Source organism: Microcebus murinus, chromosome 1 (assembly GCF_040939455.1).
Source record: "Microcebus murinus isolate Inina chromosome 1, M.murinus_Inina_mat1.0, whole genome shotgun sequence".
Classification (NCBI taxonomy): domain Eukaryota; kingdom Metazoa; phylum Chordata; class Mammalia; order Primates; family Cheirogaleidae; genus Microcebus; species Microcebus murinus.
The window spans coordinates 157,983,228-158,001,339 of NC_134104.1; the positions used below are offsets into that span (position 1 = coordinate 157,983,228).

At 40.3% G+C, this 18,112-nt stretch overlaps 2 protein-coding genes across 7 annotated transcripts in view; both read right to left on the reverse strand.

The window, feature by feature from the left end:
* The window catches only part of STIMATE (STIM activating enhancer), a 53,483-nt gene extending 52,881 nt beyond the window's left edge, over positions 1 to 602 (reverse strand). Inside the window, exon 1 of one of the 2 annotated variants that reach the window (XM_076008496.1) lies at positions 312 to 602. In XM_076008496.1, the coding sequence (XP_075864611.1) occupies positions 312 to 471 (160 nt within the window). In that variant the 5' untranslated portion in view covers positions 472 to 602. The remainder of the gene's footprint in view (positions 1 to 311) is intronic. The other variant, XM_012771574.3, reaches the window with a different exon arrangement.
* Positions 603 to 1,633: 1,031 nt separating this feature from the next.
* The window catches only part of SFMBT1 (Scm like with four mbt domains 1), a 165,745-nt gene continuing 149,266 nt past the window's right edge, over positions 1,634 to 18,112 (reverse strand). For all 5 annotated transcript variants that reach the window (XM_076008480.1, XM_012771581.3, XM_076008476.1 and 2 more), the window contains 6 exons: positions 17,888 to 17,997; positions 16,657 to 16,832; positions 12,592 to 12,770; positions 12,158 to 12,403; positions 10,101 to 10,229; positions 1,634 to 9,216 (listed from right to left, as the gene is read on the reverse strand). In XM_076008480.1, coding sequence (XP_075864595.1) covers positions 9,076 to 9,216; positions 10,101 to 10,229; positions 12,158 to 12,403; positions 12,592 to 12,770; positions 16,657 to 16,832; positions 17,888 to 17,997 — 981 coding nt within the window. In that variant the 3' untranslated portion in view covers positions 1,634 to 9,075. The remainder of the gene's footprint in view (positions 9,217 to 10,100; positions 10,230 to 12,157; positions 12,404 to 12,591; positions 12,771 to 16,656; positions 16,833 to 17,887; positions 17,998 to 18,112) is intronic.

Genomic DNA, 18,112 nt, shown 5'->3' on the forward strand with positions numbered 1-18,112 from the left:
CTTCGAGATGGCAACAGGGGAGGGCGGCCAGTTTCAGGTGGGCGTCTCTGAAGAGAGACATGGAAGGTGGAGAGGGGCTGGACCACTCTTGGCTAGAGGCTACAGCGATAGGAGAGAGGCTCAGGACTCGGGGTCCCGGACTACCCCCTAGTCTGTAATGCCCAGCCTGGGCTCGCGAGGGAGGAAGGCACCTCCGCCAAAGGACCCGGGTCCCCAGGCCTGAACTCTTCGGGCAGGACGAGCCCCGCGAGGCGGGCCGGGCCGGGGCTGAGCGCGCAGGGCCTTAGGAGGGGCGGGGGTCCCAAACTCACGCATCAACGTGCTGAAGGCCACGACGCCGAGCAACCCCTGCAGGAAGATGCCGAAACTGTGCATGAGCGCGCCGCTCTCGCAGCGGCCCGCCCCGGACGCGACTGTGGAGGGCGGCCCGCCCGGCAGCCCGCGGCTCGCGTTCCCGGCGGGGCCCTGCATGGCGGGCCTGGCGGGAGGGGCGCGGGGCGCCGCAGCCCGCCGGCCTCGCTGCCTGCCAAGGCCGCGCCACCCCGCCCGCAGCCGGGAGCCCGAGCCGGGAGCCGGTACCCCCGCCCGGCGGCCGAGTCAGCGCCGCGCGTAAGCCGACGTCTGAGATAGCAGCGCCTGATTGGCCCAACCCGGCGCGGGGGCGGGCCTCTGTCGCTCGGCTCTCCCCGAGGGGCGGGGCTCCCGCCCGGGCTACGGGGCGGGGTCGTAGGTCCCAGCCGCAGGCAGACCGACCAGGTGAGTCGGGTTGCGCACGCGGGATTGAGAGCCCAGAGACCAGGAGCTCTAGGTCCTGAGGCAAAAGCAGGGACGGTCTGTGATTAAATTCCTTTTCCCTCTAAGGTAAAGCCTTATACCCTGGACAATTTGCGAATACACCTGGATTCCACCCTCAGAGGTTCCAATTCAGTAGTTCAGCAATGGGGCCCGATAGTCTGCAGCCTGGATTATTCCAAAGCAGGTGGTTAAGGAAAACAATCTAAAACGGTGGGCGTCTTCTCCCCAACTCAGGCATTTGAGTCCTCCTACTTCCCTGGCCAAATGCTTTTCAAGGCCCCAAGTCCCCAGGGCCCCGTAAACGTAATTTAAATGGTCACTTCAATAACTTTCATTTAGAAATATACCAGGTTTACACTGAAAACTTGATGTGCACATATTCCCATCTTATTCATGTAGGGAGTACAACTACATTTTGAACATGACTCATTAAGACAAATGATTGGTATTTGCTTGTCTCCAACATCCCCTGCACACACCAGCCACTCCGACCTAACCCTTTCTATAATAACTCCTTAGGTCCTGTTTTCTGCCTCTACTAGGTACTCTAGTCCCCATTCTCATCCACTCTCCTAGCCCCTTCTGGCCTCTTGGTGCTCTAGAGCCCTTTTCCTTCCTGCTGTGTAATGTCAGTGGACACATGGTAAGAATACAGTTGACACTGGGCTACCAGTGTTGAGTATCATCTCTAGGGAAAATCTTCCCTATGAAATAGCCCCAAGAAATTCCAATTACCTAAGAGAGTTAAATGCTATCTTAAAAGCTTTCATGGTTAACAGAAATATTAACCTGATTATCCAGAGGAAAAAAATTGCAATTCTCCAGCTTTCCCTTACATACTTCTCTATACCTTCGCACCTCTGTACCTTTGTGTGGCATTCTAGCTGTATGGATGCTATTCCCTTTCTCCTGCTCCATGAATTGCTGCTTATACTTCAAGGCCTACATTACCTCCCCGTCCCCCATGCTCCCCACTTTAACTTGTGTGTGCTGCTCCACCAGAACTTTTAAAACTGTTTAATTTGACAGCTATACATGTCTCTCTGCCATAGCTGAGTGTGAGCCTCCCGAGGACAGGAAGTGTTTTGTTCCACCCTTGAATTCAACATAGTGCCTCGCACAGAGAACATGAAACAAAATGCTTTTTAATTTAAATGGAATTTTAATTTATAAAATTTAAAACTCTCCACAAGTACTGACCATGGGCAAATACAGAAAATCAGGTTAAGAAAATAAATGGATAAGGGAAAATCAGAATTGCATTACTGTCTTTAAGTCTAAGAGGGATCTTATAAGGATGCTCAACAGTACATGTTCAGAGAGAACCAAAGAGGATGTGTCTTAAAGCAGAAGAGACTGTGGTTAGGCATAAGACTATTGATTGCCTGAAGACAAAGCTCAAGGAAAATTGCACACAGATCTGAAAAATGAAGTTTTTGACAAAGCATTATAGAGGAACAAGAAGCAGTCTTCAGAGAACAGGGGTAGAATCCCCAATGCCAGGATCAAGGTCACTGTGGGAAAATTCTTTTCCTACCTTTCCTGAACTGGAATTAAAAAATACCTAAAGCTGGCTGCACATGGTGACTCACACCTGTAATCCCAGCACTTTGGGAGGCTGAGGTGGGAGGATCATGTGAGGCCAGAAGTTCGAGACCAGCCTGGGCAACAAAGTTAACCCCCCACCTTAAAAAAAGAAAAAAAATTAGCTGGACATAGTAGTGTACACCTGTAGTCCTAGCTGAGGTGGAAGCATTGCTTGAGCTCAGGAGGCTTCAGTGAGCTATGTGAGCTATGACCGGGCCACTGCACTCCAGGCTGAGCAACAGAATGACACTCCATCTCTAAAAAAACATAAAAGTTAAATAAATACATAAATATTAAAACAATGAAAAAGTACCTAAATCCTGAGCCAGGTGAGGCAGCATGTGCCTGTAGTTCCAGTTACTCAGGAGGCTGAGGTGGGACAAAGGCTGGAGGCCAGGAGTTCAAGACCAGCCTGGGCAATGTAGTGAGATCTTGTGGCAAAAAAAAGCAGCATACCTAAATCCAGAAGGGAAAGGGTGAGACAGCAAGAGGGGGGAGAACTTTGGAATTTTATTAAAGTAGGAAGGAAGTTTCTCATCTGCTCAGAAATGATTCTCTGAGGCCCCAATGGAAAGAGTTTTGAAGAATTTACTCTGGCCAGAATGTCTTCCTTACTGTCAAATCAGGACAAATAAAGTTAAATATAGCTTAAAACCTGTTTTCTTTAATTTTCTCACAACCACTTAAAACTGTCATAATGTACCACAGTTTATATACAATCACATTTACAAAAAAAAAAAAAAAACCCACACAAAATATTCATCCAAAATCGTTTTTTTTTTTTTTAATCCTTTGAAGTTATACCATCAAAGTTTAGGGGAGTTATTTTAATAGGTATTCGTGTGCATATTTCTCCTTAATTGTACTTTATCTTCAATGCATAACTTTGAAATTAAGAAGAAAAACAGCAAGCAGGAAGGATACAATGCAATAAGCATTTCATTTTGTTCTAAACGAGCAGCTTAAAAAAAAAAGGCAAAATACATTACACAAAGTGCGTCAGTTCCAATGAATTAGAATTAGAAAGAGGCCTAAGGACAGTGCTGGAACCAGCCAGGAGTCCCTCCCTGGCAGGCCTCTGATTGTCTTTAGAGAATATTTAATGAATAAAAGGAAGGGAGAGAAAAAGCAATGAGCATTTAAAATTTCAAGAGAAACATTCAAACTACCTTCCTCAGAGATTCATGCAAAAAGAGCTAAAGGACTGCCCACCTCTAACTTTGCCTAATCTCTGTAACCTCTCTCAATCATCTGCGATAAGCCTACTCTCATCCTCTCAACACTTTTGTCCACCTCCATTCTGCAAGCAGGCATGCAGTTATATTGAATACACCATGTAGAAACCCTTAAGCCTGCGTTTCCACACATCCTGAGAACAGGCACTCCCATCAGCAATGGTGGCACCACTTCACTAGTCAGCATTATCCTTCGCTTCTGGAAATAATGGGAGACCCTTGCCTCCCATCATAGCTCAGCTTTAGTGCTGGTGTTGAAGACTTGTCCTACAAGGCTATGTGGCTTGTTTCTGTTTTAAAACTGTCCTTTGTGATAGGCCATAGCACCAGGACAGACCTAATGGTGTGTTAAGTCATTAAAGACATAAGAAGAGGGAGTTTTAGGCCTACTTCTCCATCCCCCCAACCCTCCACTCCTGGTTTTGCTGGTTCTTGTGAAAATATCAGACTTCTTAAACACCACAACCAAGAAAATCAACCTGTGCACTGAATGCCCACCACCTTCTATACGTCTCCCCTAAGGCTGCCTTCAGAAACAAGGCTACCTGTGTGGTCTGAGACACATACTGAGGAAAACACCCTATGTGAGTGAGCCTGGAATCAGAGCCATTTGGACTGGGCATTGAGCTAGTTAAAACTCTTATGCCAAATTCCAAATCATAGGTAGCTTATTTGGATAAATTCAGGTTTCCTTCTCACATAAGGAATGGGAGCCACAAAACTCACTAGTGAAGCATTTAAAGGGAATAAAGTCAATAAAGAATTATAATTGCAGGAAAATGACTTATTTCTTTTTGGTTTTACAGGAGGCTTTCTGTCCTACAGAGTTTCTGAGTCAGCACCATGACCATGACACATGGTTACTTACAGTGGACCTGGGAACTAGGAAATTAAAATTCAAGCTTAAAAAGGGGGTACCTGGTCCCCATCAAGATTTATACTGTATTTCTCTTAATGATATCTTCTCCTTCATCTTCATAAGGCCAACAAATTTCCTACTGATAACACAGAACACTTTTGAACTTGCACATGTATATACACACACAGAACATCTTCAACATATAGGACCAGAGTTTAAATCCAAGGTGTGCTTCCACTGTAGAGGCTAACCTCCTAATAACTCTCCCAGAGCTGTGGGAATAAATCAAACCAGTAAATGGTGTCTTAAATAGAATAGTCTTTGGTGATAGGTGCCAAATAAATATAAGTGCCTGTTCCCATGTAGATTTCCCATGTAGATTCCCTAAAGTTCCCATGTAGATTGTTCCCATGTAGACATTCCCTAAATGTTCCCATGTAGATTCCCTAAAGTTCTACGTGTCCATCGGAAACACTTTTTGGCTTGAGAGAGGGAAATGACTCTGAGTACTACATTACCCAAGGCCTCCTAAATGTTTTAAACTGTATTCAGGTAGCACATTAGTGATTGAATTGGTACTAGATAGCAAGTAAAATGTATTAAAGCCCTGAGGAAGCTATGGTCCAATGCCCTCTCTCTCACAGTGAGAATTTTACTTTCAGGAGAAAAGACATATAAAGGCCAAGTTCTAAACTGTTTTCCTGTTTGCCTCTATCATAAAGTCAACAAATATTTACCAAGAAGCTCATCTTTTCCAGAGGTTGGTAAGCACCCTTCCCTGATCTTATGTATCTATAGCATAGATGTGTGCTGGAAGCCACCTACATTGCTAAAAAAGGCAAGCAGGGTAAATGTATTCCTTATATTATACATTATATTAATGTATTCCTTATATTAACCACTTCAAGTCTGTTTCAAATGAGAAGGATGAAGGTAGCTTACAAAGGAAAATAGCATAGTCCCCACAAGCCCACAAAGTACAGTCAAAATGTCACAGCAATTTGCATGTGCAGTACAAGGTTTTTCTAGCACACTAACATCGCAGTAATATGGTCTGATATTGGTCAGCCATCTTTTCAAGGTCCAGAGGATGAAATGGTCCATTAACCTGTTTCTAAGCTTGTCAAGTCAGGGTCAAAAAGGGGTCATGAAAAACTTTCTGACCAGCCAGGCTGTGGGGCCAACTATAGGTGAAATCCAGACAAATACAGCCCCCACATAATATACGTTCATAAATTTAAGAAGTTGGTCTCTCTAAAAAACAAAGTTCACGCACCTATGTGCAACATACAAACATTTTACCCCAACATGGTAAGCTTAAAATCTAACCAGGCGCAATGGCTCATGCCTGTAATTCTAGCACTCTGGGAGGCCAAGGCGGGCTGATTGCTCGAGGTCAGGAGTTTGAAACCAGCCTGAGAAAGAATGAGACCCCGTCTCTACTAAAAATAGAAAGAAATTGGCTAACTAAAAAAAAATATATAGAGAAAAAAATTAGCCAGGCATGGTGGCACATGCCTGTAGTCCCAGCTACTTGGGGGGCTGAGGCAGGAGGATTGCTTGAGCCCAGGAGTTTGAGGTTGCTGTGAGCTAGGCTGATGCTACGGTACTCTAGCCCAGGCAAAAGAGCGAGACTCTGTCTCTTAAAAAAAAAAAAAAATCTGTTTCAGCATCACAGGAATCAGACCATCACTGCTATCCAGCCCAGCCCAGCCTCAGCAGCCTTATGAGGTAAATGGAATCTAAAGTCTAACTTTAAAAAATGCCCTGTGCTAAATTCCCAAATAATTATCCTGTTGTGTAACATCTGGGAGTGTGGGCTGGGGGAATATAATTCTTCTTTGATGCAATTGCCTGATAAACTATATCTCAGTAGGAGAATGCAAGAATTAAAGGAAACTCTACTTGTTTGACCATTTAGAGTCAGCCTTTCTCTAGGAGAAAGCTGAGCTTGAATAATCATGGTATAGACAGACAAGCCTGTTGGCCCCCAACTCTACCCAAATCAGAGATTACTTGGGGCTGTGTGTTTCACCATTCAGTGACTTCATCCCCTCACTTGTGAAGAGAGGGGTTCTAAATTCTGTGGTTTCTGGAGAGGCAAAAAGAGAGACAAAATAATGTATTCATTGTTGTCACATTTGGTAAATTCCCTCTCATAGGAAATATATTTCATTTTCCTAAATAAGACAATAACATGAGGTTCTCAACATTAATACCAGAAAATTTTTGTTCCATTGATCTTCCTCAAGGGACCCTCTTTGCCTTAGTGCTTTCACTGCTCAGCTCTCAGGAAATTTTATTAAGCAAGATCAACACCACCACCACCACCACCACCCTCAAAGCGTACCTGTTTAGTGCTGATTGTTCCCAGCATCATATAATGCTTCTCTTCCACAGACACAGAATTAATCAAATTTTTAAAAATTGAATTTCAAAGTTACAAACATATTAACTTTTTTTTTTTTTAGATAGAGTCTCACTCTGTTGCCCAGGCTAGAGTGAGTACCATGGCATCAGCCTAGCTCACAGCAACCTCAAACTCGTGGGCTCAAGCAATCCTACTGCCCCAGCCTCCCGAGTAGCTGGGACTACAGGCATGCACCACCATGCCCGGCTAATTTTTTCTATATATATTAGTTGGCCAATTAATTTCTTTCTATTTATAGTAGAGGCGGGGTCTCGCTCTTGCTCAGGCTGGTTTCGAACTCCTGACCTTGAGCAATCCGCCCTCCTCGGCCTCCCAGAGTGCTAGAATTACAGGCGTAAGCCACCGTGCCCGGCCAAACATATTAACTTTTACTTAAATGATACTTCTTTCCACATATATCTGGTAGTAACCTAAGCAATGAGTTAATGCCTTAGTATATGATTTGGTGGAGGGCTCGAGTTAAGGCTGTTCATGAATTGTCCAATGAAGAGATGATCCAGACGACAAACTGTCTGCCAATGTCCATAAAAACAGGTTGGCGGAGGAGGGGAAGGAAAAAATCACAATGAGTTTAAATTTGTAGAAATATTACCTTATATTTGTATAATTGTTTAGAATTTACCCAGGTTGCAGTTTCAAAACAACTTTCAAATCTTGAGGAAGAATGCCTAGGTTATAAATTTCCAGGTGAGTAGGCTAATAAAAAAAACACTCAGCAAAGCAAACCATTTAAAGGAGCAATCTATGTATGTTTTCCCTCATTTCTCATGGCTGGAACAGCACAGCAAATGCTATTATTCTATAATGACTAGAAGTGGAATCACAAGTGAAAATTCATCTGGAGTTTCATGTTAAGTTGAGCTGGATCAAAAGATACATCTAAAAGAAGGCTGAGTAGTTTAAATGAGAATCTTTAGACTATAGGTTACATTTAATTTAAAGGATTAACTGAAGAAAAGTGTAAGCGTGACAAGGCAAAGAGGTTTCCAGAATCTTGAATCACCTCTCAATCTTTATCCAGCCGCTGAGGACACTGGTACACAAATTTCATACTCTGTTAACAATCACCCCCTAAAACACATTTTCCCTGCTGTGATTCTACACTCTACCTGGAGACACCTAGAAAGAACGGGAAATGGGCTTTATTGTGGGTCCAAGGAACACCTACCAATTTTGACTCCAAGTATGGACTCTAGATATGAAACAGAGGTAGAAAAACAATTCTAGGAAATGTAAACACAAAATAAAAGCCACTGAAGTCTCTATGAGAACTAATAGGGAGAGAACAATTAAACTGAAATTCTAACTGTCTTTCCAATGCTACTTAACACAGGTAGTCCAAACTGGGTGAAGATGGAGAACAACTGTAAGAGTTCTTAGATCAGGTCAGTTAAGCAACTAGTATAAGTGCCCACATAATGTTTTTAAGAAAGAAAACTGTCCCCACCCCACCCCCAACTTCTGTCATAGTTGTAGTGTTCATTAGCTTAAAAATGGCATCATACAAAAAAACCTCATACATGGCTAATAAGCTCAATTATCAACAGAGGTAGTAAACAAAGGAACGCCTAAGAATAGATTTTTAAATGGATCAAAGTGTGACTATACATTCAAAACCCTAGAGCCACATAATCATCCCCAAAATGAACTGTTTTAATTTTAAAATGTTTAAAAACACAATGACAAAGAAGCACTAATGTGCCTTAGGCACAATCCCAGATCAGTGCTGACTTTAAAGCTACGTTCTCTCTTTCCAAGAAAGAGAAAGCAGAGAACAAAGTTCAATCTACAATGGGAAGGAACAGAATGAAAACAAAACAACCAAAAGGGTTGTTTCCAGCAGCCTAGATTATTCTTTGTTTTTAGGCCACAACATTGGAAATACTTATTCTTCTTATGTAAGTCTTTTCCTTACAACCTTTATTTTTTAAAAACTGCAATCTGCTGCACAAGAGATGTCCACATTTCCACTGGCAGAAAAGCCATTTCTGTGCACAATTTTTGCTTCCTCAGTGTGGGTCCTCCTTCCCTGAAAGTGCAAAGAGAACAAGCAGACAGACACCTGCAGGGCCCAGAGCCCCAGGACTATTCCAGCTCCACTTGTACAGCCAGCAGAAGGATTCACTGCATTTGTGCTTCAAAGATCCAGCTCATTTTGGTTGTTCTTCTCAGTTGGCAAACTGCTCATAAAAAGCAAACTTGATCCTCTCTATGTGATGGCAAAGTTTGATGGCAGGGCCCAATTTTAAGTCCATGCACTCTTGAACAGTGGGAAGGGTAAGGAGCAACAGCGCCTGCCCATCAATTTCCTGTTGAGGCATAAAATATAAATTATCTGTGATGTGCATATGAATGGCAGCTCGATCATGATAGTCCCTATACACTAGGGCTTTGTCAAAATTGGAGTCTCTGTGCTTTCCTTTCCTAACTTTTTCCTTTTAAACAAATATCACACATTTCCTTTTAAGTGCCTCCACAGTCCTCCATACTAATGAAACTTCAGAATTAATAAAGTTTTATTAGTTTTACCAAGAAGCAATTAAGTTTTACCAATGATAAGAATTCACTCTACAGAGTATTTGATTGGCAGAAATTCAGTAAACTATCCCTGTAACTGGCAATTAATTGTGTCATCTTTTGACAGGGCTCTTTCTAAATCAGAAACAAAATATTAACTATAAAATTCAAGGATTTCTTACTCTGTAATGTTCATAAAATCCTGAAGAGCTCTTCAAAGACCTTCAGTTTTGACCCTCCCTAATTATTAAAACAAAATTTATTCCAATGTTTATTTAAGTCCACTATTGTGTTTCAGAAAGCTTGCCTAAAATTGATCACCACTCTAGAGCCTAACGTATTACAGATGATAATGTTTTAAAAATAAGCAAATCATTATTTTTGAAAAAATGAGGACAACTAAGTATGGCATGCTTGATTTTAAGCCATTTAAGTATGTGGAGGCTGGAATTGAATTCTCAGGAATGATGGAAATGCAATGACAATCTGCTTCAACTATGGAGCAAGTCTGATAAATAGCTTTTTATCATCTTTCCACTCCTAAAATAGGAACTAAACAATTTTTTTCTTTTTAATCAAAACATTTTTTCCTAAAATTTGTAAATAAATTACTATTAAGCCCATAGTTCTTTGCTAAAGAGACATATTACTAAAAATTGTAAGTATCTGTGATTACCTGGTCTAGGAATATTCTTGCTAATGGAGCACAGTCCGTGGATCTGATGAACCGCACAACGTCTGCCACACTCCACTTCAGGGGGTTACTGTCCAGGTGAAGCCTCTCAGCAACTTCAATCCTTATTTCCTTCATTCCCCATAACAAAACAAAACAAAATGGTATAAGAGCTATTTTATTCTAAAAAAGCTCTCTCTATATAAATTTATAATCCTTTAAGACCAGATTTAAAGTGGTCTTAGGACATAATTTCTTCCAGCAAAGATAGCAAAGGCCCATGGGTACTCAAGAAATGTTTGTCTGTAATATAAATTATCAATGGGAAAGAATTTATCTCTAAGTTTCAGCACAAATATTATTTGTATAATTTAACACAGAAAAATAGTTTTTAAATCTCCCATTTATTCCTTGGTCTATTTTAGTTCACTCTCTGGTAAGGTGCTTAAGCGAATGGGATGGTGACTCCAATGAAAGAATGTTTGCCAAAATTATCAGGAGAAGACATTTATTGCTTCTGTTCATGAAGTATTTTTAAAAAGCAATCCAGTTGTAGAACACTAACTTAACTGTTATTCTTTTTTTGAGACAGAGTCTCGCTTTGTTGCCCAGGCTAGAGTGAGTGCTGTGGTGTCAGCCTAGCTCACAGCAACCTCAAACTCCTAGGCTCAAGCAATTCTTCTGCCTCAGCCTCCCAAGTAGCTGGGACTACAGGTATGTGCCACCATGCCCAGCTAATTTTTTCTATATATATTAGTTGGCTAATTAATTTCTTCCTATTTATAGTAGAGGCGGGGTCTCGCTCTTGCTCAGGCTGGTTTCGAACTCCTGACCTCGAGCAATCCGCCCTCCTCAGCCTCCCGGAGTGCTAGGATTACAGGCATAAGACACTGCGCCCAGCCTTTAACTGTTATTCTTTAGTGTATATGTGATTATAATGTGTACTTATGTATACATTAAATATACTTAACCAAATGGCTTAACCAGAAACAAAGATAATTTATTTCTACAAAACCACATATATTATGAAAAATATTAAGAAGGCAGTTTTTGGCCAGGCACGGTGGCTCAAGCCTGTAATCCTAGCACTTTGAGAGGCTGAGGTGGGAAGATAACTCAAGCTCAGGAGTTTGAAATCAGCCTGAGCAAGAGTGAGACCCCGTCTTTACTAAAAATAGAAAGAAATGAATTGGCCAACTAAAAATATATAGAAAAAATTAGCCAGGCGTGGTGGAACATACCTGTAGTCCCAGCTACTCAGGAGGCTTGAGGCAGAAGGATCGCTTGAGCCTAGGAGTTTGAGGTTGCTGTAAACTAGGCTGATGCCACAGCACTCTAGCCCGGGCAACAGAGTAAGACTCTTTCTCAAAAGAAGGCAGTTTTCACAATGCTAAATGACAGGCTACAAATAAGCTATCAATGAAGCATTTTTTAACTTAAAACAAACAGCTACTGTGTTTCCCTGAAAATAAGACCCATAAAATAAGCCCTAGCAGGATTTCTAAGCATTTGCACAATATAAGCCCTACCCCGAAAATAAGACCTAGTGATGAGCATGGCTACGCAGTGTATCTGCACAACCCATGCATTTCGTTGCAGATTGGTAAAGAAGTGATGAGCAGCCCTTCTCATCTGCCCCATCGTGGCAGCTACTATCCCAGAGGTGACCGGAAAGGTGTGGGCAGCCCCACCAACAAGGTCGGCTCCCCCTGTCAGGTCCTGGCCATCCTGTATGTGCTGCAAGCTGAGGCTTTGAGGGGAAAATAACACATCCCCTGAAAATAAGTTCTAGGGTGTCTTCTAGAGGAAAAATAAATATAAGACCCTGTCTTATTTTCGGGGAAACATGGTACTCTGGAAGAGACTTCCCCTCTTTTAAGTAGTTGATCTCCAAGTAATCCTTGAAACACATGTAAATCACTGCATTATTTTAAAAGAGACCCTGAAAATTCTATACAAGCCTGTAATGAAAGAGGTGGAATGCTAGTATCATTAACAATTAGATTCTAGAGGGAAATTCTAGACAGAGAGACAAAAAGAAACTATTTTTCAAATGGTACCTTTGGTGAAGGAGGTTTATTTTCATCATCAGAAAATGAAAAAGTACGAAGCTCTCTTTTTCTCTTTTGTCTGTCTGGAGGCAGCGATGTGGACATCTCACTTTGGGTGGGAGAAGAGGAGCATGACTTTTTTTCTGACATTTCTGACTCTTCCTGTAGCTCATCCTGTTGCTCAGAGGTACTGCCTTCACTGAGGGAATCGTCATCCCCTTCATCTGGGTCATCCTCATCTTCACCCCCACTTCCCTGGAATATTATAAAAGGAGAGAAGTCTCACTGAAATTCAGAACAAACCAGTTCCTGGGCCACAAAACCATCTTCTATAGGCCAGAGATCTGCATCAGAAAGATCTGCAGGTATTCTTTCTGTGTCCATATTGTAAAGCAGTGGTCACTTGGCTACTAGACATCACAGGTGCATAACAGATCTCATACCTGGGGAGAGCCTGCTGGAGTATTATCAACAGATGCAGAGGAGCGTTTCTTCTTATGAACAAAAACATTTTTCCGTCTCTTTCTCCTCTTACTGGCTTTTTTCAGGGCACAAGCTAAATTACTATGCCCACCAGGTGGCCTCCCAATTCTTTTATTTTTCTTCTTTCCATAATAGTGTGCTAAATGTGGATGACAAAGAAAAACAAAGTAGCTTCATTATTTCTGTGCACCTCAAAACCACAAGAGATTTTATTAGTGTAGTGGAAAACAGGTACACTGTATTTGACTGAGGTTTAAATTCCATACAGTGGAATAAACAGATCTTAAGTATACAGTTTTATTAGTATTAAAAAGTGCATAAACCTGAATAATTCCCCTATGCCAAGATATAGAACATCTTCATCAATCTAGAAAGTTCCCAGGGTCCCTTTCCCAGTCAGTTCCCCTTACCAGAAGCCATCATTATTCTGATCATTATCACTGTGGATTAGTTTTGATCTATGGAACCACACAGTAGGTACTTTTTTGTGTATGGCTTCTTTCACTCAACATTATGTTTTTGAGTTTCACCTGTGCTGTTGTATAATATGAGTCGTTCTTTCCTTTACATTGATGAATAGCAATCCATTCTAGGAATGTACCAGTTTATCTATTCTCCTGTTATAGGTACTTGGGCAGTATCTAGGTTTCAACTATCATTAAGTTGCAATGAACATTCTTATAAGACTTTTAATGGCCATGTTTTCATTTCCTTGAATACCTAGGAATGGAATTGCTGGATCATAGGATAGATGTATTATTAACTTTTGAAGAAACTACCAATTTTCCAAAATGGATGTATAATTTTACATTCCCACCAGCAATACATGAGATCTAGTTGCTCTACATCTTTGCCAACTTGTAGTCCTGTCTTTTTCATTTTAGACAAATTAGTGGATATGTAGTAATTTTTCATTGTAGTTTTGATTTGCATTTTTCTGACGACTAATGATGTTGTATACTTTTTCATGTGCTTGTTGGCCATTTCTATATCTTCTCATGAAGTATACGTTCATGTCTTTTATTCCTCTTTTAAAACTGTTCTCTTTAAAAATTTTTTTTTGAAATATAATTCACGTAACATAAAATTGCACCATTTTAACATGTACAATTCAGTGATTTTTAGTATATTCACTATGTTATGCAACCATTATCACTATCTAATTCCAGAACATTTTGTTTCTCTTTTCATTTATTTATTTATTTTACTTGAGGTGAAGTTCACATAACATAAAATTAACCATTTTAAAGTGTACGATTTGGTGATATTTACTGTATTCACAATGTCATGCAACTACCAGCTCTCTTCAGTTTCAAAACTTTTCATTATTAAGTTGTGGGAGTTCTTAATATATTCTGGATAGAAGGTTTCTGTTGGATATATGTATTAAGAATATTTTCTCCTTGGGGGGAGGGGGGGAAATGGGCATTTATTGAAACCTTAAAATCTGTACCCCCATAATATGCCAAAATAAAAAAAAATAATTAAAAAAAAAAAAAAAAGAATATTTTCTCCAAATCGTGGCTTATCTTTTCCTTTTTTATACATGGTATTATTCGAAGAGCTGAAGGTTTTAATTTTAGCGATGCTTCATTTATTAATTTTTTTCTTTATGTCAGTGTATTTCTAGGTCCTTTCTAAGAAATCTTTGCCTACCCCAATATCTTGAGAATACTGTCTTTTTCTTCTCTAAAACCTTATAGTTTTAGCTTTTATATTGGGTCTAAATTCTTGAATTAGTTTTGTATAAGAGGTAGGAACCAAAGAGTTTTGTTTTTGTTTTTTTTTTATTTGGATATCCAGTTTTATCTGTGCTATTTGTTAAAAAGAATTTCCTTTCCCTATTAAATGTCTCTGTCATCCTTGTAGAAAACCACTTAACCATAAAAGTTTGGATCTTTTTCTGGACCCTCTATTCTGTCCCACATCACTCATCTGACTATTCTTTAATACCATACTCGGTTTATTATAGCTTTATGGTTAAAAAAAGAGAGAGAGAAAGTCCTGCAACTTTATTCTTCTTTATCTAGATTGTTTTGGCCATTTTAGATCCTTTGTATTTTCATATACATTTTAGAATATAGTGACGATTCTAAAAATGAAACACATTCTAGCTCTGAGTTGTAACTTAAAGTGATATCAAAATAAAATTTTCTGCAAAAAGTGAATTCTTCTAAAGGATGTAAATCCATTTGATATCACTCAAATAACCAACTGGGAAAAATTACAGACTCTCCTAAATTCTAGGCTAATTTCAACTACATCATCGTGAAAGATAAAGTCAGACCAAAAATATAATAAAATATACATATCTTCCTTCCAAAGACTCAACGTGGCGTACTTTTATATGTACTTATATAAATAGTATCTTTTACTTAGCTCCTAATAATTGCCATTTCCTAAACTAAATGCTGAGTCTGATATAATAAAAAGCAAAGACAATCAATCCCTGTCCTTAAGGAGTATACAATCCAATAAATATAAACAGAACTAGAAGGTTAGACTCTTACATGATTTTATAATTCAAATACTAATTAGAAAGCTTGTCATGCTAAGTATGGACCTTGGCGCAGCAGAATCAGTGGCATCTGGGAGCTTGTTGAAAATGCAGACACTCAGGCCCCAGATACCCACAGACCTGATAAATCACAACCTCCATTTGAACGAGATCCTCAGGTGATTTGCATGCACTATAAAGTTTAAGAGGCACAGATCCCTAAAAGAAATCCTTCAAATTGAACAAGGTAAAATCCTCCCCCATATTAATTCTCCCAACTGACATCAAATCACGGCTTATAGGATTTAAGCAAAGGTGGGATCATAATTTTGTCTTTGGGTGGCAATGCCTTGACAAGGCTCCAAATTGGAAATTTAATCGTATATGACCCCTGCCCCAGTTTGAAAAAGGAGAAAATGAGGTAACAGGTGTTGCTGTGACTGTTCAGAGTCAGGTTGCAACTACCTCCTCTGTTGCTATTTCTACCTCGCCAACCACCGTTGGCTTCTTTGCTGCTCTTCACCTGCCTCAAAGCTGTGCCCTTGCTGCCCCCTCCCGAGAGCACTCCCACCAAAGTATCTGTACAGCTGGCTCTTTTCTTTCCTTTAGGTTGTTACCTGTCAGAAGACTTCCTGACCACCTGCACAAAGAGCACCCCATCTCCCAGCCTCCTTACTCTCCTACCTTGCTTGCTTACCTTGCTTCCCTATTCCCCATAATACTTATCTCTCTATATTTGTTCCCTTGTTTATCTGTCTCCTGTATTAAATGTAAACTCATTGAGGATAGGAATTTTGTTCTTTATTGTTGTATGCCAGTGCTGGAACACTGGAAGCACATAGTGGGCACATAATAAATACTTGCAGATTGTATGAATGAATTATAACATTCATACAATTCATGTTGTGTTATTAGACACAACAGCTAATTTATATACATGCTATGTGTAAAAGTTGCATACTAGGGTCCCTGGGTCAATTCTTCAATTTTAAAAGGCTTTTTTTTTTTAATTTTTATTTTTTGAGATAGAGTCTCACTCTGTTGCCTGGACTAGAGTGCCGTGGCATCAGCCTAGCTCACAGCAACGTCAGACTCCTAGGCTCAAACAATTCTCCTGCCTTAGCTTCTCGAGTAGCTGGGACTAAGGGTGTGTACCACCATGTCTGGCTAATTTTTCTATTTTTTGTAGAGATGGGGTCTCACCCTTGCTCAGGCTGGTCTTGAACACCTGACCTCAAGTGATCCTCCTGCCTTGGCCTCCCAGAGTGCTAGGATTACAGGTGTAAGCCACCACGCCCAGCCTAAAAAAAGGTTCTTAAAAAATGAAAACAAGAAAAAAACCAAAAAAGAGTATGTGACAGAGGTCATAAGACCTACAGCATAAAATATTTATTATCCGGCCCTTTATAGAAAAAGTTTCTATACCTCTGCTATTAGTATATATGAATGTCTGTAAAAGAAAAAAACTTTCCAGGATGTAAGGTATGGTCAGCTGCTATAGTTAACACATTGGAAAAACATGACTCACTGTATTTGGTCTTTGTAAGTACAGAACAGTTCTCAGAACACTTATCCAGAACCATCCGTGGACCGAAGAGGTTAGGACAGCATTCCAGTTTGATACAGGTTTGCCGGCAGAATTCAGTCACTCGATCTGCTGTTTTCACTATCTCAACAGTAGCCCGATAACTCTTTCCTTTATATCTGCCATTGGAAGACATCAGATGCCAAATTTACTGGGCTAATGATTACCCAGAGAAAAGTCTAACATATAAATATATCTGAAAGGTATTTTTTGCTTCTTGGAATATCCTTTGTCCTTTATAGTTTGAGGACTCTGAAAACAATAAGGAAGTTCTGCATATTGTACTTAAACCAAATTAAATCCGGTAAGTTACAATAACTAAGAGCTGAGTTATTTACATTAACAAAATGAAGTTCCTGCTTTCTTTTCCTAAGTTAGGGTTTTCAAATAGCAATTTCACTAACTAGTATAAAAAGAAAAGTGATTTCTCACTAAGTCTTTCTTTACCCTGGGCAGTGATGCTCAGAGTGTGGTCCAAGAACCAGTACAACCTGACAATTGTCATACATCTATGATAAGATCAGGTCAGAAAACAAGAGTAAATGTTTGTAAATTTTCACAGTAATTTGAAAAAGTAATTTTATGTCTTTTAAATATAATAACAAAAAATTATTATTGCATTTTTGTATCTTTTAAATCTCGTATTTCTTTTTTTGTTTGTTGTTTTTTTTGTGTGTGAGACAGAGTCTCGCTTTGTCATCCTGGGTAGAATGCAGTGGCATCACTGTAACTCACTGCAACCTCAAACTCCTGGCTCAAGTGATCCTCCTGCTTCAGCCTCCTGAGTAGCTGAGACTACAGGCACGTACCACGATGCCCAACTAATTTTTCTATTTTTAGTAGAGGTGGGGTCTTGCTCTTGCTCAGGCTGGTCTGGAACTCCTGAGCTCAAGCAGTCCTCCTGCCTTGGCCTCCCAGCATGCTAGGATTACAGGCGTGAAGGCACTACGCCTGGCCCAGATTTCATATTTCCTATGATTCATTTTTACCATATTTTATAAATGTATTGATCCTTGACAGAATGGAAATCTAAAAAAGAAAATGAGCCTGGTCCTTCACCACAAATAGCTGAAGAAGCACTGCCCTAGGAAATATAATCATTCTGATATCCACAGAACTGATTCTGTGACCTATTAAAGACAAATACGAGTAAAGGACAGAGCAGTCTACTCACTTGGCTTTTAGGATTTCCCCACATCCATGCCACACAGAGTCTTTGTCCAGCTGGAGCTCCCGAAGGACACGACTGGGTTTATAAGCTGCATTGATAAGTAAAGTGAGGACCTGAGCTCGGTTTTAAAGCAAAAATATGGGTTGGGAAGGAGAAAAGCAAACCATTAGAACCACAGCACTCTTGCTATACCTCAGAATGTTACCGTCATTTAGTATTAATTCTAGT